The following is a 26316-nucleotide window of genomic DNA, read 5'->3' as shown; positions in this document are numbered from 1 at the left end:
CCGGGTCGGAGAAGGAGTTCCTGCTGTTTCCATTTTCTTCACAGGTGGTGTTGATCGGCTCGGAGAGGGAGTTCCTGCTGTTTCCATTTTCTTCACAGGTGACGTCGATCGACTACTTGTTTTCCTTTCGGTGGACGTTTCATTACGTTCCTCAGTCACGCGTTTTGATGGCGACGATGAACGACTAGAGCTAGTAGGCGTCTTGGTCTCAGGGTACGATATCGTCGCCTTTGTATCCGACGACACTTTCGGAGTTACTCGTTCGACTACGACCTTTTCATGTTCTCTAACCTTCTTTGCAGGAGAGGCAGACCGGCTTCTCATCTTTACTTCAGCGTAGGGCGACGACTCGGGTACGTCGGTGGCTTTCGGTGAAGAGGCAGTGGCACTTTTCGGGATAGTTTCGTACACTCCTTCTATTACTCGTTTTGAGGGCGATGATGACCTACTAGACGACGTTTTAATTTCCGAATACGACATCGAGCTCGTTACTGACTCGGTTGTCTTCTGTTGCTTTGTGGTAGTGACACTCTCCACCCTTTTTGAAGGCGATGAAGATCGACTTGATGTTTTCACTGATGAGCTCATGAGTGACTCGATGCCTTTCAGACTCGTTGGCGTAGCCTCCATTGGTTTTTTCGAAGGCGATGTTGAACGACTTGATGATTTCATGTCACTAGTATAGGTTTGGCTGACAGTCGATTCCGTAGCCTTGGACATGGCTGTAGTAATGTCCACCGTTGTTTTTGAAGGCGATGTGGCGCGGCTTGATGTTTTTACTTCAGTAAGTGAGCTTGAGCTTTTGGACTCAGTAACCTTCGACGTCATAGCACTGGAACGCTCCGTTGTCTCCTGGAGCTGTTCGGTACCCCGCTTCGACGGTGAGGATGACCTCGAACCCGATGTGATCCTAACCTTGCTCATGGTATCTTCAGATACTTTACTTTCAGTTGCCTTTACCGGCGATGGAGCTCGAGGTGATATTGTCTTTTTTATCAGAGTTTCCTCTTTGATGACCTTTGCTGTGCTTTGTGAGGGCTTTCCAGGTGAGGTATCCCTTTCAGGTGGCTTTGTTGGTGAAGTGAATCGTCTCGATGTCGATGGGGATCCCTTGACTTTCACCGTCTCACTTGTATGCGACCTTTCTTCTTTCGATTGCCACGCGCTCTTCAGAGACGTTTCGTCTACGACGGTTTTCTGAGGCGAAGGGCTTCTTGAGCGGATAGAAGTACTAGCTGGCTCCTCAAGCGCAGACGTCGTAAAGGTGGACGATTGAAATATCTCTGATGTTGAAGACAACATTTGAACGTCGCTGCTGGCCTGTGTATCATACGCAGAGACAGTCTCGGCGTCCCCAGCAATCTTCAGCGGACTAGTAGTGCAAGAAGACCCTCGAGAGGTGTATTCAACTGTCTCAGTAATTTTAGTTGGGCTAGATGTCCTAGATGTCTGGGGACTAGCTGTAGAAGGCGACGCTCTTTTAGCTGTTGTTGTCACCTCTGAAACCTCAATAACTGTAGATTTGGCTGTCTTTGAAGGACTGCTTGCACGAGACGATAATTTGCTTGTCTTCATCGTAGCTGATTCCGGTGTGGAATCTACTCTACCTGGACTTACTGTCCTAGCAACCTCTACCGTTCTGATTGTGGGGGAGCCAGCTTTTACCGTGGTGGTAACCTCGGCAATTTCCTTCACGGCGGCGCCCGATATCTTCGATGGGCTAACAGGCCGTGACGAGAGGCGGTACTCACTAAACGAAGCTGAGTCTTCCTGCTTCGATACGTGGCGCCTAGGCGATTCGAGCGTCTCTTTCGGCGAAGAGCTGCGTCGTTTTTCTGCGGCTTTTTTGATGACAGTTGACGTGCTTTGAGCAATTTTGTACGCAGCAACTGCGGGCGCAGCCACAGTAGCGACAAGCCCTTGTTTTAGCGCATCCTGCAAATCTACAATACGGCCAGACACGCTGATCTTTCCTTGTTCAATTAGTCGACCGTTTTTCGGATCGTCCAAGAATTCGCGTGTGCTTACACAAGCTTTTGTCTTGAACTGATACACCATAGCAGTTTCATCTAGAAGACCTTTCTTCCTGATATCGGTAAACGACAACGACTGCGACTCGGACGGTAGCATAAATTTCTTCGTATTTGAGTCATAGTAATCGAAGATTTCAGCTAACGCATACGTTACGCTTCCATGTGGTTGGCGATCCTGTACGAGCACTCCTTTACTGAGTGCTTCGCACACTGGTATTGTCGCTCCGGTTAGTTGATCGGTGTAAGTACCTTGCGCCAAATCGACGGCGCCACAAGCCACTGCATCGGAAAGGGTCTGCTTTGTATCCTTGCTTTCCGCCTCCACTTTGACGAAACCAAATGCGATTGCTTTGTCGAGTGGGTAGATTTTGCCTGTTGATTTCTCACGTACACTGTCTTTCGATGCCATTTCGTAGCCAGGTGAGATCGAAAGTGTCTTTTTAATCGTGGTTACCTTGGCGGTTATTTTTGATGACGTCACCTGGCTTGATGATTCCATAACGGGGCGCGCTGGTACCGGCTTCAGCTGGAGCGTGCCGGCTTCCATTGAATCGCGTACAGGCGTCTCATTACCGGTCTTTGGGTGTTGGACCGTACACTTGACGGCATCGATGAGATGTCTGTCGAGAGCCTGAACAACGTCAAAACTATCTTCGACAACGGCTATCTGTTGGTCAAGCAAAAGCCCTTTCTCAATAGCCTCTTTGACGGGCATTAGTATACCAGTTGTTGGATGAGCAAATTCTTTTGTTGAAGTTTTAATCAGGCCACGCTCGAGTGCTACAGGAAACGTGAGCGCCAGTTTTGGCATTCGCTTTGCCGTCCCCGGAGCGTTTTTTTCAGCCAGTTGCACTGGTGAGTACCTCTCAGCACCCTCGTGCAGCGGAATTCGGCTTCCTTTCGCGGTGAAGAACTCACCTGAAAGCTTATCAAGGACGCCTTGAGAGATGGCTTCGTTGACCGAGAGTTGCGTTTCGGAGTCATCAGGATGTAACACAGCTGAGTTATAGTCTACTATATCACAGAGTATTCCCTCCTGAAGGCTGAGGTCAGCGCCCGTTTCCGGATGGATAATCCTATCACTTGTAACGTCAATTAGTCCTTGTTGTAAAGCTTCGCCTAAGGCCAAAGGCCGTCCCACGGGAATGGCTAGAAGTCCCGAGCGGTCATCTACAATCTTTTTCTCAGCACACTCGGACAACGAAAGTTGCTTGCCGCTTAGAGGGTCAGTGACTACTGAGTCTTTAACAACTCCCTTGCGGATAGCTTCTGATAGCGTCATAGGTCCCATCTTGTCCTTATTTTGTATGACCTCCTCGAAAATGTCGCGGCTCGAAGCGTCGATGAAGCCTCGCTGGAAAGCAACGTTTGCTGGATAGAGTATTCGTCTAATTCTTTGCAGCATAACAGGCTGTCGGTAAACGGTGATTGCCTCTTCCGCCATTGTGGACAACTTGGAAATGGCTTCAGTCGGCTTAATGGTTAGCCTGGTTTCGCCCGCCTGTTTCGTAATTTCCGACATTGGCTTAGTCATAAATTCTTGATATGAGACCGTCGCTCCTTTGTCTTCTCGAACGAAAGCTGTCTGAACGGTGGTCACAACTCCAGACACATTTCCGCGCTGGAGCTTTTCGATGGCGTCCTTTGAAAGAACACCCTTATCAAGGGCGTCCGTGAGTGTCATCGACTCGCCGGTGTTGGGGTCGGTAACCATTACCGTTGTAGTGGTGTGCACCGTATGTTCAGTCGTTTTCGCAGAATCGCGAAGTTCCTGGGCTAATCCGCTATCAATGATACCCATCTGAAGAGCTTCGTCAACGGGAATTTCTCTGCCAGACCCAGCATCGCGGATTACTAGTTCAGCCTTTCGAACGATCTTTGTTGTTTCCGTAGTTGCACGAACAGGCTCTGTACATGTAACCGTTTTCTGAGTCTTCTCTTCTTTCGCTTTCTTGAGCTGGGCTAGGGTTTTAACCATTTCGACGCCAAGAGCCTCTGGAGCTGAAACGGCGATCAGTCCCAACTTTACAGCGTCAGGTATGCCCATCTTTTTCTTGCTTTGCTTATCCGTGTAAATGAGGGTATTCTCTTCAATCGTCCCGGAAGCCATCGCCTCCTTGAGAGAAATATTTTTGCCCGTTCGCAAATCCGTAATCTGCACGTCCTCGGGAGCTACGATACCTGCCTCAACGGCAATACCGAGGTCAATATCCTGACCGCTTTCGTCATACCGAATTATGGTTAGCGGCGTGGATGGAGTAAACTGTTTCATCTTCTCAAGGGCGGTACTTGGCTCGCCATGAACCGGTTTTGCGATATGTAGCTGCTTTTTCGCCTCGACCTCAGGTTGTTTCATCTCCTTGAGGCAAATGATACCACAGTCAATTGCTTCTTTAAAGCTTACGTTGTTAGACATCATCCGCGTATTACCGGTAGGGTCGAGCAATCCCTTTTCGAACGCCTCAAGAAGATTGTAGGTCTTGCCGCTTCGTGTGTCTGTCACCTCGGCGGATTCGGGATCGACCAATTGTAGTTTTACAGTCTCCTCCAGTGAGACAACTCGGTCAGTACCAGGAAGAGTTAACAGGCCGCTGTGAACGTCTAGCATATCTCTCGTCAGTACATCTTCGAGACTCCAACCTCTTGCCGGAATGTCACAGACAACCGTGCTGCTCGTCTCTGAAGTAGCGCGTGTCGACAGTTTTGAAGGCGCGACCTGGCGCTGCTTGGTCTCTGGACTGGCCTTTCCGGGAGATACCCTGCCCGCTTCTGTCGTTCGACTAGTTGTGGCATCCGTCGATAATGTGGTTGGGGTTTTGCTGCTAACCGTCGTAGCCGTTTTCGCAGTGGTTATGGTGGACTCAGACGAAAGTTCTTCTGTCTTCATTATCGCGAAATGCTCCGACAAGCGTGGTTCTGTTAACTGTGTAAGGTCTGTGTCACGCTCACCATGCACCTCTACTGATACGTGGCCCGTAGCTTTCGTTGGGCTACTACTGCGGCTTGATGTTTTAGTTACTGATCGGCCTTCTATTGATTTCTGAATAGTCGTATCATTAGCCTTACAAGTTAAGCTATCATTGGTTTTCGATGGACTTGAACTTCGCTGTGGTCCGATCGAAGGTAAGAAAGCTTTTTCAGTTTTCGGCGTGGCACCGCTAGTCGAGGTTGTAATGACAGTAGTAGACCCTGTCACTGAAGTGGATTTTTGGGGGCTCGTCGATCTCGATCGAAGTGAAGCCGAAGAACTTTCTCGGGTGGGGCTGCCGGTCTTAATAGACTTGGATGATTTCGTTGGTTCTAATGCTGACTTTACTGACATGTCGGTGCTGCTTTGTTTTATTTCTTTATCCTCCGGGCTACTGGGAGCAGCAACTTTGCCTTTGTTTGGACTTGGTAATCTTTTCTCTGAGGATTTATTTCCATCCATAGGTTCATCTCTCTTCTTTGTGTCAACCTTCACCGAAACCTTTTTTGACACCGAATCGGGCGAAGAAAATTCCGCGGACGAAGTTTGGCGTTTTCTGTCGGGGGTCTCTATGGTCTCCTCGTACGAGCACTGATATGACATCTCCTGCAACTTTGGTGTACCCTTCAAAGTCGTCACGATAGAGCTTTCTCCAGACGGACTAACTTCAATCCTCGATTCTGCCTTAACGCTGGACTTGGTCAGCGAACTGCTCCGGGACCCTGTCTTCTCAATCACTTCTCTCATCTCGCGTTCCGTCGTCACCACCCGCGTCTTGGTCTTTGTGCTGAGAATCGCCTGTACAGCCTTCAGGTCCCGGGTGCTTTCAGCAGATAGGACGATTAGACCATCATTGATGGCATCCTCTAAATTAATGAGCTCACCAGTTTTTGGGTGCTTGAACGTGGCATTGTCTTCGTTGATGAGACCTTTTTCAACAGCCTCTTGAAATGATATGCCTATTTCAGCAGAGCCGCCCTGTGACTGAACGGTGACATATCGCGTGATCGTTTTAGTAACTGTTGCCGTGCTTACAGTAATGCGAAGCAACCCTCTAAGCAACGCAGCTCCTTCGGAGGTAATGATGCCGTCTTTGACGGCATCGCGAAGTGAAATTGGCATCAATGTCTTCGGATGACGAACCTGACCAGTTTTATGATCGATACGACGAGCGAACACTGCCTCTAGAAGGGTGATCTCCTCGCCGTTCTCATCTTTGAGGCCAATCAACTTAGTCAGCATCTCATATATCTGCTCAAGAATGAGTTTCTTGTGAACAGCCTCTTTCAACGTCATAATTCTATTCGATTTCGTATCCTTAAAAGTTTTGTTTTTCATATTAATAATGCCTTGATGTACAGCCTGATTGAAACTGACATTGTCCCCAGTTTTGGTGTCCTGAAAGCCTTCCACCTCAAAGATCATTTTCTGGCAAACAGACGAGATCAGGCCCCGATGCACGGCCTTGATAATGCTCATCGTTTCATGTGTCCTTGGATTAACAAACTTGCCGTCGGGCGTAATGATACCTTGGTGCATAGCCTCTGTCAAAGACATTGCTTCCTGAGTAATCGGATGCAAAATGCATTTGATGTTCGCGTCGAGCAAACCAAGTGACACAGCCTCGAGAAGGCTGATTCTCTTTTTGGTGTGCGGGTTCAGGATCGTTCCTGATTCATCGAGAAGGTCTTGAGCCTCCGCGTCCTTCAACGTCAGTGACGGTGAAATTAAGCCACGCTTACGAGCAGCCCCTAGCGGAAGTCTTTCTCTTGTTTGCTCGTCTACGTACTGGCCATTACGGACATTAAGGAGCCCTTCTTGAATAGCTGTAGGCACACTGACAACTTTACCGGACTTCTTGTTGACCACCTCTCGTGTGTCCGAGCAAAGAACTCCTCGTGCGAGCGCTTCGTTCAGGTCGTACACGCCGCCGGAACAGTTATCAATGAGTCGGCCTTTATCGTCAACCATACCTCGATCAAGAGCGTATGTCAATGTGAGACCTTCATCGTTCTCCCTTTTAGGCTCAATAAGTTTTCGTGCAAAAGCCTGATCAATAGTATACGTCTCGCCGGTCATCGGGTCTATAACTAGGCTTTCTTTAGAATCAATGAGACCGGCATCGAATGCCTCGGTGATGCTGAATCGTGTCACTCGAATCAGCTTCAGCTTCTTGACCATGGTGTCTGGGTTCTTCAGTAATCCTGTTTGTATCGCTTTTTGAACCGATATTGGATTGCCCTTCGGGTCAAGCAGAGTCTGCCGATGTGGATCGTAGAAGTTGAAGCGGATCGCATCCAACAGTGTTAGCTCCTGCTGACTTCGTGTATCAACGATACCACAGGGAGCTTGTAGTACATCGAGGTACTGCTGAGTGACTAGGCCGATTTCCACAGCCTCATTGGGATTGTATTGCTTGCCAGTCTTCGTATCGACAAACTTACCAGACTTGGAGTCAACGATACCGCATCTCAACGCCACACTAAGAGGCACCCTTTGATCACTTTTCGTGTCTTTCAGGGCGGTCCTGACGAGGAAGTCGGCAGTCGGATTGTCTTCATGGGCCCTAATAGGCTTTGTCGATTTCAGCTCAGTTATTGTCAATGAGGAGCCCCGCAGAGTGGAATCTGCGAAGTCCATCTCTTCCGCTTGCTGGTCTTGTCTGTCAGCTTGCGTCGAACTCGACGCAACGGGTTCGTATGTGGAAGGTAATTCCCACTGCTGCTTATAAGTCACAATGGTCGGAACACTTGGCACAGGATACGCACTCAGCACTTGTGCTGTTCCCCTTGTGCCACTCTCAGATTCAGTCTGCACACCACGGTATTGTTGAACACGAGAAATAGATCAGATTAGCATAAAGAATAATGTTTGTCAGCGTTAGATTTTTTCACCATCTATGCACTGTAAATACACTATAAAGTTGCGCAGATAAAGAACAGCCGAGATGCATACGACAAGTGGCTGTCGATGACATCAACGATAGCTAGAATCAAATCACTCCAATGCGCTTCGTGTGTCGCCTATATACTTACGTCTACCACCACAAAACGTCACGTAACACGTACATCGATGCCTTTCTGTTGTCTTCTATTACTATTATTACTACTGATACGCACACACGTTGTTTATGTTCGCGTTATCACTAGAATACACTTGTTGATAAGCTGTACGATTCCTTTATTATCACTAGTAGAAAAACTCCGAGATAATTAGCACTACTACTACTTCGCCTTTGCAATGTTACCGTTAGTGTTGCTCTACTGATGACAAAGCATCTTCAGGCTTCACGGATAATATGTCGCTTTGCATCGTTATTGTGCCTAGGTTCACCGCTGCTATCTGGACCATACAGATGTGCTTGTAGTCAATCAGCAGTGATGATTTGATAGTTGTCCTGCTATTGCCGCTGTAACATCGAAAGTCCTAAATAAAATACGTCCTGCCCGATGGACGTAGGCAAAGTGAAGGACTGCGCAGTGTGACTTAGTCAGCACTTCCGTGTGACAGTCAGTCGGCGCAAACGGAGCACTGTCCGTAGCGGCAATACACAAAAGACAACAACGCTTGCCTGCTACGGTGCCAGCACTGCTCCGAAAGTCACCGAAAGAATCAGTCGAACGCCGACGCCGCTGTTACTATTGCTGCGATATCCCTCACAGCGGGGCCACGGACCACCTGTGGGCGAGGACCAGCACAAACGGTAAGAGAAGTGATGGCAGCATTGGTCGCAGCGGCAACTAATCTCAGGCAAAATAGCTGGTCCGATCATCGTTGCCAAGGACGACAACAAATTGCCTGTACACTCACTGGATCTCTCTCAGTCCATCCCCAACAAACACAAGCGAAACTTGCATAGACCTTTGCACATCTCACTGACAGACAGCGAAGCACTCAAACAGGATAACAGCAGATCCGCAGTGGCACACGTACAGCGATGCCCTCACACGCTGACGTTGTGAGTCAGTAATATTGATCGATGAAAGATTCGTGGTTGTATGAACGAATAAACAAACCAGCAGCGCCACAAGCGCGTGGGCAGAGACCAGGGCGCCGGTTCGTGGTATCTGGGCGCGATATCCGCGGCGTCCTATGCTGTTAGCAACAGGTTCAATCCGGTTGAAAGCTTGGGTCAGTACGGACTGTGGAGTTCACATAATCGTCTGCCGCTGCAGCTTTCAGACCTCGTGATGGTTGCGACATGATACGTGTCAAGCAAACACATCGCAGTGATATATATATATAGGAACAGTGTTATATGTCTCCATCTAACGGAATCGTCGTCACAGCTTTGCCCTAATACTCAGAGCGTAGACTGTACAATAAACAGCGTCGCATCGCGCGGCAAATTAGGCAAAGAGAATAAAGTGTTCTATAATATGTAGTCATTTCATTGCATCAATTTCAACAGAAAGGAAATGGGGGGACTGAGAAACGAATATTTTTACAGGTTCATGTGAATTGGAGTTCGTTTAGCATCTCAATACTTAAGCTAGTTCTGGGACGGTCGGTGACTTGCGGCGCGAATGTTGCTATAGGCAAAAGCAATTCTAGGACCGCTGCTGTTTTTCGGAGCTGGATCTCATAATAAAACATTTGCCGCAGTGTGGGCAGTTGCCGGAAAAAACATGCGCGCAAAAAAACGTCGTGGAAAAGCTAAGCTCATCGTCACGGGCCAGTCGAAGTCGATGACACGGGCGGGGAGTTCGTTGAGAGATGCCGCTGCTACCAGGAGTTCATACGCGGGCAGGTTAAATGGCGTCGGGCTCTAGCAATGAAAAACGTGTCTGCACAAACGTATACGAAATGTGCTTAGTTAAGAACTGATGTCAAGTCTATCTAAATAATAGTACATTAATGAACGGCCTGCAAGTGACGTTCCAACTATCCCTACCGTTCTTGTCGTCGTTGTAGACGAGAGAAACAAATGTATCTATTCTATTCCCTAATGCGTGGAACTCAATCAACAAAAAGTATATTAGGGCTTATTCTTTCTATGGAAAAAATCCTTTGCCACCGCTTGCCGGTCAAACACTCTGGCCGGCGCGACAAAACGCAGGCTGTATTCCTTCACCCACGACAATTGCCCGAATGCGCTCTGGTATATAATAACACTAATAATAATAATGCCCACAGACAGTTTCTTCCCCGCGCCGACGGAGATAGCTTGAGCTGACGGCTTTCAAGCAGCAAAAAGCGTAATGCTGCTACACCAATTAACTTTTTCTTATCTATGACGATCCGCTAGTATTTATGGGTCGTGTACAAGTATCTATATGAAAGCCGGCGGGTATATTGATTTGGTTGATTGGTTAGCGGCGGAAACCTCCATTAAAACGACGAACTGCTGGGTGCAACTACGGGAGTGGCAAACTTGTTTGTCTCAACGATTTGTTTTTGGGATCGTATAAGATACTGCGATGCGCCGTAGTCGAAATTCTGCCCCTAAAAAGGGCCGTTATCAGTTCGGGCGTCGGATGCAGTGCGCTGGTCTACACGATTTAGCGTTGTTGTCCATTGGACTTCGCTTTAGAGAGATCTTGTTGTATATGAAGTGTAAAAGATTCTGACGTGACTGGCTGTATGAGGACATAAAATTTCGTTTCAGATTTTATAAAATGCAGACGCACACTTAGCCATACCAAAATGGCAGCATGTTCCGTCGTCAACTCTTGTCGCCTTCTTATTTCCCCGTTTATCGGTCTACATTAATTTATCGAGCCGAAGAGTAGTAGCTGTTAAAAGCAATACATTTATATACATATATATTGTCTTGGTAGAAGTTCCTGGTCCGCCAATATTTGTACAAAAATGTTAGATCGTGACCTCTGTCATAAATAAGTCCACCTTGGATTCCTCTAAGAAAATCTGTTGCACACTTACCTAAGCGCAGGACCTGTAACAGCTAACTTATAAACCTATAAGCGGCAAATCAGAGCGCCGCCGCCGCCGCTACCGTGCTTTTCATACACTAAATGAGTTTCTAGTCAACAGACCCACGTTCCATTTCTCGTACGCCATAAATATATCTATATTTATTTGTGTCAAAATATATCTAAAATCAGCGCCGTTGTTTCGTGGCCGTTAGGGGATGGTAGAGAACAAACGCAGGACGTGCGAGATTTCCTTTTTTGGGAATATGGCTCGTTCTGATCGATGCGTCATTCGGGTCTGCGGGCGACAGCAGATACCAACCGCCTGGACTCAGCAACCGACAGGGAGAAGTAACTATAGTCGACGTAAAGTGAAGCCCGTTGAAGACAACGTTTTCTCCACACGCGGTCGCCCGTTAGCAGCTTATGTAGGGCAGCTAGTAGTCTCACCAGCAACGGAATGAATCTAATGTGGTAGCGGTTGAATTGTATTATCGAACTGTGAGCTGTCGCTGATAATGAATAAACTGCACTAACGAGTTGATCAGCACTGATCTGAGCAGGGTTGAGACAGAAGAACATGCCCAAAACAGGCCATTCAAAAGCCCTTTGTCTTCGAACCGCCGGAGCCGCGACCGCTGTATGCCACACGGACGTTTTCGTACATACACGTGGCAGCGGCTCAGCGTCGTATTCTCCCAAAGGCTGGGGAACGCCGCCGATCTTGTACGTAACAAAGACAGAGGTGCTTCATGTTGAACACTTCTAGCGAACAGATTTTCCGCTGTTCTTACTGTTCAGTATGAACCAGCAGACTTAGCAGTACAAATGATGACTGCATATATACGACTTATGTATACTAACCTAAGGCGTACTGTAAGATATTGTCTACGTAGCGCAAGGAGTGATTGATGTCTTTTGTCAAAAATTTTCTCTTAGTTCTCTCTCGTCGAGGACCACTGCCATTACCACTAGCCTACCTGAACTGAGCTATGTCATACGCCAACACGACGCTAGAGTTGATTCAATATTGATCGTAAGTTTTGATAAGCGAAGCATTTTGTCACCGTGCTAGCGTATGATAAACACAGGAAGTATGCCTGCGGGAGGGGTTCGGCAGTGGTCCACAGTCCATAAACTGAAACACGCTAACACACACCTTGTGCCGTTCTTCGCTGGTGAAGTACTTTTGCATACATTGTAGAAGCTGACTCAGCTTTTCGCCGATTTGCCGATACTCGGCGTTCGCCTGATCAAGCTCCTTCTCGACCTGCTCGGCACCATCTGCTCCTGGTAGAGCTCTTCTTTGTTTCAGACTAGCATCAAGACTAGGGTGGGCGTCCTCGAGACTTTCCCGGTAATTCTTATTCCTGAGATCGTAGATCTGCCGGAAGAAGTTCAAAGGAGATCAATTGTCAACAAGGAGTGCGATTTATGATTTGCGTTGGTAAAATGGACGGTGGGGGACCCTGAACAGGAAGCTGGCTCGTCGATGACTCTCTGACTCTTGACTGGTACCAACATCGTGCAGATTGTTGAATCTCATCGAGTTCGATTCGGCGGTTGGTGCAAAGCTTATTTAGAGTTCTTGATGGGTGCAGGCAGAAGATGCTTGAGGATGCAGACGATGGGGATCGAAACGGTGACCATGCTAAAGTGGCAACCTCACTTTCGACCTTACCAAATATAGACGTGCACAATACAACCAAATGAGAACAAATAGTATAAAACAAGTAATGAACGAAGATCATGCGATGTGTGTGAGGTGCATATACAAAAATCAATTGTGATTCGATGATTGATTCAGTGATTTAATGTACGGACGAATTTCGCGTGGGACATGCGGGCCCATGCGCTGTCAGATGCCGGAGCAGGAACAGATGTATAAATATCATAGGAAAGGATCAATGACCGTAATCATACTACATCACAACATCATACCAGCTACAATAATGACAATGATAGCTGTGTGTCCATGACAATAAGAAATCACTGGCCAACAGCAGAAGTCTAAAGACAGCACTATTTGTCACAACTATTAAACCTGGGACGCGAGTGGCGCGATTATGAAATGGCCAGAAACACCAAATAAATACAAAAGAAAAAAAAAAAAAAAAAAACGGATAAAAACCAAATGCCATGCGATAAAATCGACAAGTACTACTATTACAGCTAACAAAATAACAATGAAAACGAGCGAAGTAGCACTTCAGGACTGCCGCTGCGGCAAAATTACGTCTACATGGATCTATATGTGGGTGTCATTCGTTGCGGGGCCAATGACTTCTTGTACGGCCGAAGCCGTAAACGCCGAAAACGTCAGCGTACAGGATTTGACCTTTAACAACAAAACAACCCTTTGGCAATCTGCGCGCCGCGGCAGGCAAAGCGGCAACCCTGTCCGCAATAGAGCGGTAGAATACGTTCGTGCGATGGCGTGTGGGGGGATAGCAAGCCTACGAAATGTTTGAACTGATACCGTTTCGATTAGTACAGACAGCAAGTGTTACCGAATAGAATAGTCTTCAAAATGGAATACTCGTGAGAAATTCTAGAGATTACGATTAAGGGGCGCATGCAATAGGACGTGCAAGAACGCATGCTTCGCGAGGTTTAGGCTAATCGGGAGGAAACTAGGACGTCTATTTTTAAGAGACAGATCATCAATGGAAAGAATCAAGCACGAAAACGATCAGGATACACTTGTTCAAATAATAAAAGATACGTGAGGGCTAAAGAGTCTGTGGTACAGGGAGGGGAGGATTTTAATGAACTGTATGCTTTAGAGCTAAGAATAATGGCACGAAAGCTAATCGGTGCAGGGTTCAATTTTGTGCAGGGGTATGCAAGGTTACAGCCGAGGTGTAGGTACCAGGAGTCTTCGAGAAGTCTTCCTCTAGATGGAGCTAGTGTGCTGGGTGAAGAACATCTCGTCCGGAGATTGACAGCCAGACTATCAATCAAAAACAGTACTCTATCGAGAACTAGAAAACACGGATATGAAATGGAACAATAACATCGAGACACACCTTAGCCTCACGAATGTAGCGGCCACCAACGAGGTTCAGATCCTCGAGGGCGGGTTTCCGTTCCGTGAGCGATGAAAATAGGGACTAAAAACAGGGGGTCAAAAGATAAGCGCGTTAATTTCGGTTACCAAGTATTAATAATCCCTGGTAAAGTTGTCGTTATCTGGCCATTACCTGCAACAGCATTTACCTAAAGTAGTATTGATTATCTCTTGTTAGACACCGTAGTGTTGGTCGTAAGCGAGTCACTTAGTCATTTGTTGAAGCAAAGACAGAGTCTTCTATACTGAACTTAAGAAGTTATTATACCGTTAATATTTCACATGTCTATCTAGTTCGGTGAGAATACGATGTTTCAGCGGTACGTCGTACTTGCACGCGGTTATCGAAACAGGCGTTGTAGACGTGTCATACGTCTGGTGTTAAGTTATTTTGGCGAGCTTCGCCTCTATCACATACGCCATGTAACCATGTTCTAAGATCTATATATTCGCTGCGATAGAAGGTTATAGCAATAGAATTAACGAAACTCGTCTACGTAGCGAAGCTGTCCTATGTCAGAGCGAGTACTATATGATCCATGGGGAACCTGCCTAGCGTATCGGTCGCAACCCGACTCAGTTATCCTCAATGAGCTAACCGACAGCTTGTAAATGTAAATCAATGTTTGGGTGTGTGCAGATGTTTTATTCTAGTCGTTCATACTACGAATGCATAGAATGGTCCTAGGCAGTGTATGTGGATGATACGTCTGTTTCATGACGGGGTTATTATTTGTGATGTAGCTGAAAGCGCGTCGGAGCGGTGTCGATCTTAGAACAGCGTGATAGACAGGTGGAGCTCACCAAGGCCTGTTGGTATTCACGTTCCGCATCACGCGAGCTTTTGACTTCCTTGATAGTATTCACCTTAATGGTCATCTGGTTGGCCCATTGCTTCTCCTCGTCCATTTTATTGCGATACGCTCTCAGCATTTCTGAGGCCGCTTCGCAGCCGCGAAGCCTGAAAGCCAGACGAAGCCAACGTGTTAGAATCTAGCGAATTGCAGGCTTGACACCTTTAAAATTATATAAGACACGTGTGGCCTGAGGGATGAACATCGATTACTACATGGCAATACACCCCCTTGCTACCCTCCACTGGGATAAACAGGAAAGTAATCAGAGGGTACAGTGCTAAATCAATGATTGCCAATAGAGGCAACAAGGCGGTCCGTTCTGTTAGTGCTCGAGTAAAATAGTGCTCGACATACGCGCCCTCAGTTAAAGCACAACCGATGACATGAGCCGGAAAACAGTCTCGTTACAGCCTTCAGATCTTGGCCTGCCTTCGCGATCTACCTTGATTAACTCGAGTTTTCAAAAATCTCCAGTGCTCGCTCGCCAGCTTTACGCGGGTGCAGATTTCTGTCGATTCAAAAGCTAGCTGAACATCGCAACATGCTTAACAGTAGGCGCTGTATTTGCTGCCATCAAACGCTGCGCGGACCAACAGCTCCAGAGATAACAAGCCCGAATGAATAACTGAGACATCGTGGTCCCGCCCTACACACAATGGACACAGTGTGTCTGCGTATATGTATAGTCGCAGCCTATAACCTCTTACACAACGAGGTAACAACTAATCATTCACTTGCTCACAAAGAAAGAACAATGGCTTAAGGCAATCACGATCATTACGCCCGCGATATTTCGTCGAAGGTAAGGACGACAAAGGATTCGCTGACATTGTCGGCGGCGCTGCCAAGACCGCTACGAAGGTTCTTGCTGAATTCATTCGCAGGCAGGCCTCGATAGATGGTTTCGTGGATGCTGACTACCTGGACGCTGGATAGCTAGCTATAAGGCGTTCGCTGATCAACAGTCTTACCTCTTTGGTCGTAATCTAATGTGTTCGATGTTAGCCTGCATCGCGCCTGCTACGTAGCGTTACCAAAGGCCACTTTGTGTTTGCTAAATAAACAAAGACCAGCAGACCATACGTACGCGATGGGCGACAAAGAAGAGTACGAGTGATTTCCACTACAGTGGCTGCGACTATAGCAATAGGAGGACACTGCAGTTGTACGGGAGGCGGGTGCGCAGCATCACCAGCCAAATGCTTTGAGGTATTGGGTGTCGCCTGTGTATGCTGAATACAGATGTTTGGGTTGTGCGGACGAGCAGACGAGAAAGAAAGAACGGCAACAATCGATCGACAGAACTCAGGCCAAAGCTGCGCTGCCCACGAGTGTATTACTACAATATTTTTTCTATATGGTAGCTATCATTGTGCTGTTTCTTTTTATTTGCGTTTGTTAGATCGGATCATTTACGGTGCGTGCCGTGCCTGTATGTGCCATTCAACCTATAGCAGCAAGTACAAGGTTAGGTATATCGCCGAGATGCCCTACCTAATTAATATATATAGGATATACCTAATTAACCAGATGATTCGCATCGCTTTACTGGGGGCCCGTGTGGCTTCAAAGAGTCATCAGCGGCGCGAAAATGTCTGCTGGCTTGCTTGTATTTACAGTTATATGTGTATATATATATATATATATATATATATATATATATATATATATAATAACCGCGTTCCTAGCTAGCTGAGTAGTTGCTACTAGTGCATCTCTCTGAAACGCATTTATAATGTACGTGATCGATTTGGTGCTAGTAGATACGCTTTGTATTACCACCCCACCCGAACATACTTGATGAACGTGCATGGGATGTATATTGATGGGCAGAGGAAACGCTTACCTCTCAGCGATCTGATTCAGAGCGTCACTCCAGCGTTTAAGCACCTTCTTAGTGTCTTCATCAAATCTTCGTAGATCGGGGTGAGTGTAGACGTTAGGTCGCGACTTTTCTGTCACCTTCTTCGCTGCGGTAACATTCGTCACCAGCTGGTCAAAAAGTGGCTGTTGTTGCTGCATTTCCAGCTGGATGGCCAGCAGGTCCTCGTGGATCTTTCTGAGCGCTTCTTCATCCTGAGGGAGGTTTTCATAAGAAGCCAGAGAGATTTCCACATTGGACACTGCCTGGGTCGATTCCTTCAAAGAAGTGATCGCCAGTTCTACAGACTTGAGCCTGAAATAACAAAGAATTCTTGTTACAAAGTACAACATGAACCATATGAAAGACTAACTAACATTACGCAATTATACCGCGTAGATAAACATCGCGCTTCCAATGTCCAAAGTGAATTTTTTTGAACGTATTCCTTCCATGGTCGGGGAGCAGAGCAGCCAACTGGTAATCGAACGCTTAAAATTTTGACTTGTTTTCATAATGGAAAGGTTTACAATGACAGAGCAAACGGCACTCGTGGGACTATTCTACCCAACAACTGATAATGTGCTCATTAGCCGTTGCCATAACCCAGATGTGCTGCTTTGTGTGTCCATGCTGGCCGTCGTGAACACGGGTCACGCTGTTTGGCTTTAGCAGGATCGAATGCCGAGCCACACGAATGGCTACAAGATCTCTTCAAATTCACAGCGCCAGTCTGCTAAGAACTTTAAGAACGGAGACTTTTCTTTACTACGTTGTTCCAGTAACTTAACTTCTCAATCTGTTGCTTTGCCGTTGTGTGAAGGCTAAGACCTGCAAAAACGAATCAACAACTACCCAGGATTTCAATGCCTGTGAGCACGAAGCGTTTCAAACTGTCATTCAGAGTTGTACGTACTCAGGTCCTCTTTCCTGGCAATGTGCATATATATACATTGAAAAAAAAAAAAAAAAATATATATATATATATATATATATATATATATATATTTTTTTTTTTTTTTTTTTAGAACGATTTAGTACGAAAATAAAAAGCAGCTCGATCTCTTTCGCTTTTTTGCACTTATGTGCATTCGAGTTTGTTGAGGTGTACTAGGAATTAGAATAAAAATAATGAACAAACATACCTTTCGGCGTAGATCCTGCAGAGGGTCCAGAGTTTGTCCCAAAGAGCAACAATTTTGTCGTGCTTATCTTGCTGTGAGGGAGTCCTCTTAGTCATTTGCTTGAATGCCACCTTCATTTCAGCTATCATAGCCTCATAGCTTCCAAGATCTCTTTCAAAGTCTTTATGATGCGAATGAAGTTCGTCTAAGGCGTCGAGGTCACGAGGAATTGGATCGTTGAGGTGCTGCACGAGCAATCGCTCTTTCTCCCGCAAAATTTGATCGAGATTCGTCGAGGTTTCTGCGAAGCGTCTCGCCGGCGCGTTGGGAGAATTCTCCGCTTCTTCCTCCCTGAGCTGACGTAACAGGTCCTGGTAAAGCTTACTGATGTATTTGATCTCGTCGCGCAGACGCTTCATATCCGGATCGTTCTTATCGCCTTCGGTCAGCAGCTTGTCTGCGTCATCATTAAGCGCACGAATGATGCTCTCCCTCTGTGATGGCTCCATCGCCTTAAACGTTTTCAAATCCCAGCCCTTGACAATGTTAATAGTTGCGAAAATCATGTTGAGACGCAACTTGTGTTGCTTCTTAGTCCACAGCTTGATGAGCAACTCGTATTTCCTCTTGAGGCTCTCTGCAAGATCGATCGCCTCAGGATTGGGCGGTGGAATAGAAAACACTACGCCGGGCACCATACCCTCAGCGCCCTTCTGGTTAATGATCTTCCAGCGAGTACGTTGACTATTATCGTGCAGCCAGCATTGTTCGTTCTTGTAGATCTGCATGTTACCCTGGCTATAATTGCATACTGCATTCATCCGCAATGGGCGCGGCAGCGGTTGGCGACGCTGCTTGAGCGGCAGGGTATCTTTCGAGCGGTCGATGAGCGAATTGACAATGGCCGAATAGCGCGAAATGTCCTCGCGCATATCCTGCATTTGCTTGAGCAGCCGTTCGCCCTCGTCAATTGAGAAGACGGTTCGTGAAAATGTCGTGTTCAGCCTTTCCTCGATGGTCTGCAGCCACTGTTCGCATTCCTTCGCTTCGCGGAAGAATTGCTGGTAATCTTGGCAGTGACGAAGATGTATTTGCAGTGCTTGGATAAGGTCGACCATCCAGCTCCAACTCAGATGCATCGCTGAAAGGGTGTAATCGATTGTCTTGTGAGCGGGATGCCGCTGGCGGATCAGGCTATTGCCCTGCTCGAGAACCGAGTTAAATTGCGATTCGCGACCCTCCATCTGATGGCAAAGCGAGCTCTGATGAGCCTCTAGCTCGACGAGATTTATGTTAGCGGCCGCCCAGTCTCGGTTAATCTCGGTATCCTCGCGTTCGCTGAGCCACGTCATCTCCTCGTGGGCGCGGCGGACAAACTCTAGCAGAGTATCGAGGTCAGACATGCGCTTGTTCGACAGCACTACGACGTCCGAGTAACTCCGCTCAAGTTGGGCTAATAAACGGGCATAGAAGTCAAGCTCTTGTCCTTGGAAGTGCTTCTTCCGCGAGACGCAAGTGTCTACGTTCTTCTGAAATTGGTCGATCAACTTCTGCTCGGTCTTATGTTGTGATGCAAGTGCTTGAACGGATGGCAAGTCATTGCCGTAGTCAGCCTCTTCGAGGTACTTCTGCAATACCCAAGAATAGATAGAAATTGGCATAAGAATTTGATTTGGGCCAAAAATATATTGGGGAAATCTGCCAGACAGAACTACTATATACGGGTTTTGGCTCAGTTAAACGTACTAATAATTATTAAAGTTAAAATAATCTATAGTGTCACTGATATTTGTCAAGCGCGTCTCTTAGTGCGTACCATCTTTTCCTTAACCCAGTCGAGACACTGCTGAAGGAATCTGAAGGCATCGTTTGTTTCCAGAAGACGAGACTCCGAGAAGATTTGTCGTTCCTTGACAATTTTCTTTTCCTCAACTTTGTACTGACGATTGTTGAGGGCGTCAATGAGTCGGCGTTCGTATAAGATTCGTACGCTCTCCCACTTCTGTTGCAGATTCTGTACACTGCAAAAAACAGTCACAGAATAGTATGCTTTACATGTTCGTTAAAATTTGCGAAAATAAATGAAACGTTCTCACCAGTACGACAGCCTTACAAGCTATCGGAATAAAAAATAATTTTTATATATGCGCCTAAAAAGTCAAAGTAATTAGTTAAATAATACATACAGCCTGTGCAATTCTCTCGAGCGGTAGTACCGGCCGTCCATAAGGACCTGCACGTCCTTAAAGAGCATTCGAATTGTTTCTTCGATTCGACGAAGATCCCGCTCGAACACTTCACAGGTGCGCTTGGCGTCTTCGGGTCTGAGTCTGGACAGGTCCTTTTCGACCTCCCGGATTCGGTTCTCAATGTCGTCAAGCTTCCCGTCGGTCGTGTGAACCTCTCGCTGGACCTTCTCCGCGAGCCGCTCTAGTTTTTCAAGCCTGTAAAAGCGATACATGGATTGCCGGCAACATAAATATGATTTCATATTGAGTTAACACTTACTGTTTACACTATAGACAGTTTACCTCAAGGTAACAAAAAAGAGTTCTCGATCTTTTATCTGAAACTCCAAACAAATGCGACACGAAAATATCAAATGCGTGTCGAACATTCAGGGATTCCAATTTTCTTTTCATTGACCCTTGGAAAGAAGGTTTCTATAGGTGGTCACTGAAAATACGTACCTGGCGGTTTCGTCTTGCAAGGCACGATCACGGTCCTCGTGTGCGTGGAGCATTTTCTTCCACTGCGTGTCAAGAAAGTCGAAGCGCAACTGATCATCCATCTGCACTCGGTTCTCACGCATCATTTTCTGCATGTCCCGCCAAAGGGACTGCAGGCGCTGTTTCTCGCTGAGTCGGGGTGGCATCTCGATCGTACGGAATGCCGCGTTGTCCTGATACAGCTGTTTGATTTCTTCGACGCGATCGGGAAAGCTTCGCGACTGTAGGCGAGCGATGTTTTGTTTGAGCCATAGCAACAACGATGAGGACAGATCACGATACTCGTCAATAATTCGCTGCTTCTCATCCTCAAATGGATTACGTGTAGCCGGTTCGGGGAATACGCTGTACAGGGACGATAAGTAGGTGATGATTGATTTCTCATCGGGGTGCGCAGTATCCACGTCTTCGGGGTCAAGTAGGCGGGTGACAGCTAGCTCCCGTTCAGCCACATTGAACACGTTCTCCAGGTTTTCGCGAACCGTGTGGCGGGACAAAGAGTGCCAGTCGATGAGGTCAGGTCTACAACAGCACAATGTCGTAGAGACGCGAGATTAGATATACTTGGTGCTGCATGTCACCTCAGCTGCGTGAACAGCCATTTGTGTGGCCTTGCACGTGAATATACGTGACTACTACTACTACTACAATATAAACATAATTGTCACAGTAAGTGTTTACACTATGGAGAACATACTGTGTGTAGTTGCCCTATTTCGTCTGGTGATTCTACGCGGTGCATTAAATTGGATTTGATGAAATCAGTCTAGCCTATGGGGAACGATAGCATGTCTTGTGCATGGACTAGTATTACATTAGTAGTAAAAATTGTATAAATAAAAGAGGCATTCTTAATAATTTACGAAAAATAACTGGTACACAAAAAACTAACACAGCTACCTCGGTATATTCACCTAAATTGGCTCTGAGTAACTGCTGAATCCTAAATTTGTTTCTCTTCCACCGACCGGCTCGGTATCCGGTGCAAATATAAATAGAAATAAGGATATACAAATGGGTAATATAGAAAAACTAATAGGATCATCATTGTTTGAGGATGTTTCATAGGATGTTTGTCCTATCTCAGCGAAACACCACTAGTCAGTAAAATGTTGTTTAGGCGAACCAGCCATGCCTGTGGCTATCTGCAAGAATTCTGATTCTGTTACGGCATCCCAGCATGTAACCGTTTATCGTGCTTCGAATCACGTGCCCGATGACACCAAATACGAAACGTTAACTTGAGCCTAAACCAAGGACGACTACAGCTCGTGACCTGGGCCGTTCGTCCGATGCAGTACGGGCTTCGACAAAAGCTTCGAAAAGCAAATGTGGTAGATTCTACGATGAACTGGCACTAACGAGCGCCGCCATCAATTCAATTTTTCTTCTGAACACTGCCTCCCAGCGGAAATTCAAAACAAATCCTACCCATTCAAGGGCATAACCGTAATAGCTGGTAATTTCACTCATTGTTGATATGTCGTGTTTGGCGAGGGGAAGCAACTGAACGGGGACAGATCATACGGTAACAGATTCTGTTGATGGGTCAGCTTATATTTGAACCCAGAAATAATAATAGTTTTAATTAGTACAGTGAACAATCAATTTTAATATGGCGATAAGAACGCACATAAATTCCCGAAACATTAAGTTAGATAATAGCAAACAATATTAACCGGTTACGGTGGATAATGGCGTTGAAAGCGAGACCGTCCCTCCAGGAGGACGTGAAGTCGCGAACTTTAACGCCCGGGTAACCTTGCGTTGTCCGCTGAGCCCATCGAAGAAGGGCTTCGCGACTTGTCAGCACCTCGTTATTCTGGTTGAAGGTGATATCTGAAATCTGAAGGTGGGAAAAAGATACGCTTTGCGGTTAGAAAAAGAAAACCTAAAATGATCCTGTTGTAAGAGATAAAATTTATGCAGCATCGAATTCCGTGTATTGAACTGCCCTACGAACAACTCAATTACTAGCGGCTTGTCAGGTAACTCAATGCGCATATTCCGTTTGGAAACCAAATTTCGATTACGGCAGAAAAAGATTAATAAACTCCCTTTGGTAACGAACTTTCAGACCTGTCAGCGGCGATACAAATAAACATGTATCTAGATGGGTAAATAGAATCTAACTCATAACAGGATATCAATATAACCCCGCCAGTGTCATCGGTCGTAGGTTTATTTAAAATTGTAATTACCCGAATTACTTAGATTTAATAAAGGTTAGCTACTCAACCGATGCACAAGCAATATTATAAATTGAAGTCACTTAAAATATGCTTCAATGATCCACTGAAAACAATAAAAAAAAGCTCTCGCTCGGGGTCCCATCATACGAATTTAGGAAAGGAAATCGTTACTTTTATAGTCAATGCATACATTATGTCATTAGCTGTGGTATCCACAGTTGTCGTCAAATCTTTTCCTTCCTCCTTTGCCTCTTTTAAATGCATCCAGTGAAGATTAAAGCTAGTGAAGAATCTCTGCGAACGATTCGTAATACATAACACAAAGAATGCATGCATTTACCTCAACCTTCAAGGCCGTCTGGTGGCGCCCTCTTAGCCGATAGGCTTAGCAGGACGTAGTTATTAGGCAAACTTGTATCAATATGCCTATTCGTTTCCGATAGTTCATCGGTGAGGAACATTGAACAACTGAGATTTGAAAGCGAAAGTTAGGCACAATAGAGCTTAAATGATATCACCTGTCAAAGTTCCTTTACTTTTGTAAGCTAAACCATAGCCATCACGATAGAAAAAGGGAGTCTCATCTAGAAACAACGACGACGATTAATTATAATGGGCACCACACTTGTGGCAGTTCTCAACAGCGGAAGCGGACTAAGGCAACGCCTGTATTCATCCTCTCTAAGTGGAGTTCTCCATCTGAGCAATTATTTAACTAGTAGTATTATTAATATTTCGTTAATGTTAGCAGTTACCTTCTAGTCAATAGCAATTACTGCAGTAACGACAGGATCAAAAGAATCATAACAACCAAGGGAGGATCTATTACATACTGCGTACGCCTCGCCTTCCGCCAGTGACGTGCCACCGCTTTCATAAACCAGCGCCCAGTCACTTTTGAACGAAACCACAAACACTTGACTGGATAGAAACGACAAATATGAATGTGGGTGCAGTGTCTATATTGCCATGTCTAGAATGAAATGGCTAAATTTCCACTTAGGCTTTTACGAAAAGGCTCTCTGTGCCAAGTAGGACCACACATTGTCTACTGAGAGCGGTTTTCGCCGCTGTTGGAGACGACGCTGCACCGACTAGATATTTATTCGTCTCTGATTGAATATATATATATATGCGTAATAAATGAGCTAAGGTGAAAAGGCGCTACCCCGTGCTCGTTTAGAGGATGAGACCGGTCCTCTGTAACGCTGAGTAGCGGAAGGATGGCCCTCTTTGACAATAACAACGGTAGCGTCATCAGTAATAGCGGTGTAAAGGTTAGGCACCACCTACCCTAGAGACATTTATCGTAAAGGGGCTTTTCCTCTAAATGATTAGTTCAGTTGTTTTTGAGGACTGGCCGTGCGGGCGATAAAACCTGTATGTGTGCATATCGTTTGTTGGGGTCTGACGGGAACCCAGTTAACGCTACGTCTGCTAATTCGATGTGGCATCAGCGTGTGTAACGATTCCCTTGATTTGCTATTAGTGTACTATAAATATCAATCTGTTCTATATAATCGAACATAAACGTGACCCTATTGTTTAGTGTGTATGAAATTAATACACATATAGCATAAAATGACAACAAAAATTGACAAATGCGCATAAGTATAGTGCTATTGGCTAGTGGTACCAATTATTATTTACGAAAGCAGTTCCGGTTATCAGGCAGACAGACAGAAAGTAGAGAGACCAACACAAGCTGTCCAGTCCACGATATGGCTCTAAAGGGAGCAAGGCGCAAAATTTGCAAACATATCTGTGCATAGAAAAGGCACCCCAAACACCCAAACACTGTCTGGGAAAATGAGACAACTATGCTGGGGCTAATGAAGATTCTTAGCGAAAAAAGCCACCCAATGAGTACAGCGGTAGCCGCTACTTGAATGACTCTTACGTGGGCCCTTTCGTCGTCCCTCCAAATATCACCTGCTATGGGTGTTGAACAAGAATTTGATCACACTGCAAGGTATTAGTTAAACCCTTAAGAACGCTGATCCGTCCAATGTGCTTCTACAATGGCACGACGGCCACCTTCCTCTACGGATATGGCATAAATTATACCGCTATACTGTAGCCTTTCCGTCGGTCACACATCAAAACCCTTTTCGTCATTTTCTGTCTGACCACTTGAAGTCGCTTATTACTTTGGTACAACCATATTGAGCTGAACCGAGTTACCATCGATTTGATTCTACGACACAACAATACCCTTGGTGATGGCATTCTATTCCGCTACCCTATAAATCTCATAGTACCTTATAATACTTCAGAACGATATAAAGTCGCAGGGAAATACTAGTCTCCTATGTCGACATATTTTGTCTTCACCAGAATTGTTTAGCTTTGCATATCGTTTGCCGTCCCATTTGAACGAGGGTAGAATATATCCAATAAGTTGAAATGACTACGTATAAATCTGTCGCTCCGGTAATGGCTGCTCAAGCAGATCAGCTTCGTCATCGACAGCGTTCAACAGTGTATTATTATTCGTCTATTTAACGATTGTCACTTCCGACCGTTCAAAAAGCGATCAGATCTGATGCCTATTAGCTGCGATCATCACAATAGTTATCAGGATCATCATGGACAGCAGCGCCAGCCCAGCGTGTGTCTCTAGCGTACCGTTGCCCAGTCGCGTGCACCACCGTAACTAAGCCTAAATAAAAAGTCAGTTTCTCCTGTAAACGGACTATCGACATAGGTCGACGCAATGGTTGAACAGATGAGCTCTATACGGGCCCGTCTATTGTACATGTGCCGCTTCTGGCGCGATGCAGATGTACGTTGTTGTCCCTAAGCAACGCACGCTGAGCACGTAACCGTCGTTGCACCGGGCCTACTTTTATAATAATGCCATTCAACCTGTGCAACAGCTGATGCTATTGATGGTGCCGTTGACACTGACCGACCGACCGACCGCGTCAGCATGATCCTGCGGCGACCAGTTTGTACGTCGTCGTCGACGACGAATAGACGCCGAACGAACGCTGCTTTTCAAACAGCCAAACGAAGAGTTCAGCGAAACTGGAAGTCGTACAGACAAACGTGTCCTAGACAGGGAACGGTCGTGGTAAGAGCGGCACACGCGGACGGTCCGTCGGAGCGTTCGTTGTAGCGCGCTTTTAGCAGACAGGTGCAGCGCAAGGCTAACTTTCAATTGAACACAGTCGAACAAATACAATCGAACGGCTGATGATGATCCACTCGCGGACCGAGCGACTCGCACATCAACCGCATACTGCTGGTATAGGTAAGATAAGTTTGAGGCGATATGAGAATACTACCCCTGCTGTAAACGTTGTGCGGACGACGGAACAATCACAAATAGATGGACATACAGGCTGCATACAGAACGCGTATCCTATTGCGAACGCATATAAGCACATTCATCCCGAAGGGTGATCGTTATTATTATCATATAATTATTACATACCATATTGGCACAGTTGTTGGCTTGATCGTTACGAACACGGTAGTACTTGTTACTCGTTATGGCTTTTGCCGAACGACGGGCTGACAAACACGCATGTTCTTCTAATGCTCTCTTCTTTTTTACCTTCTCTATTAAGTCTGATAGGGCTCAAGTAATGGGACAGATTTCCC

The 26316-nt window shown here is 46.1% G+C and overlaps 1 protein-coding gene across 3 annotated transcripts in view; it reads right to left on the bottom strand.

The window, feature by feature from the left end:
- Position 1: 1 nt before the first annotated feature.
- The window catches only part of LOC111258960 (uncharacterized), a gene marked incomplete at its 3' end in the record, with an annotated part of 98719 nt that continues 72404 nt past the window's right edge, over positions 2–26316 (bottom strand). For all 3 annotated transcript variants that reach the window (XM_022830576.2, XM_022830575.2, XM_022830578.2), the window contains 10 exon segments: positions 2–7812; positions 12034–12258; positions 13904–13987; positions 14749–14905; positions 16648–16977; positions 17808–19414; positions 19603–19807; positions 19973–20230; positions 20477–21037; positions 22195–22361. In XM_022830576.2, coding sequence (XP_022686311.1) covers positions 2–7812; positions 12034–12258; positions 13904–13987; positions 14749–14905; positions 16648–16977; positions 17808–19414; positions 19603–19807; positions 19973–20230; positions 20477–21037; positions 22195–22361 — 11405 coding nt within the window.

This window comes from Varroa jacobsoni, unplaced genomic scaffold (assembly GCF_002532875.2).
Source record: "Varroa jacobsoni isolate VJ856 unplaced genomic scaffold, vjacob_1.0 scaffold_280, whole genome shotgun sequence".
Lineage (NCBI taxonomy): Eukaryota > Metazoa > Arthropoda > Arachnida > Mesostigmata > Varroidae > Varroa > Varroa jacobsoni.
Note: the sequence above shows the minus strand (reverse complement) of the source record. Positions and strands in the feature narration are given on the sequence as shown.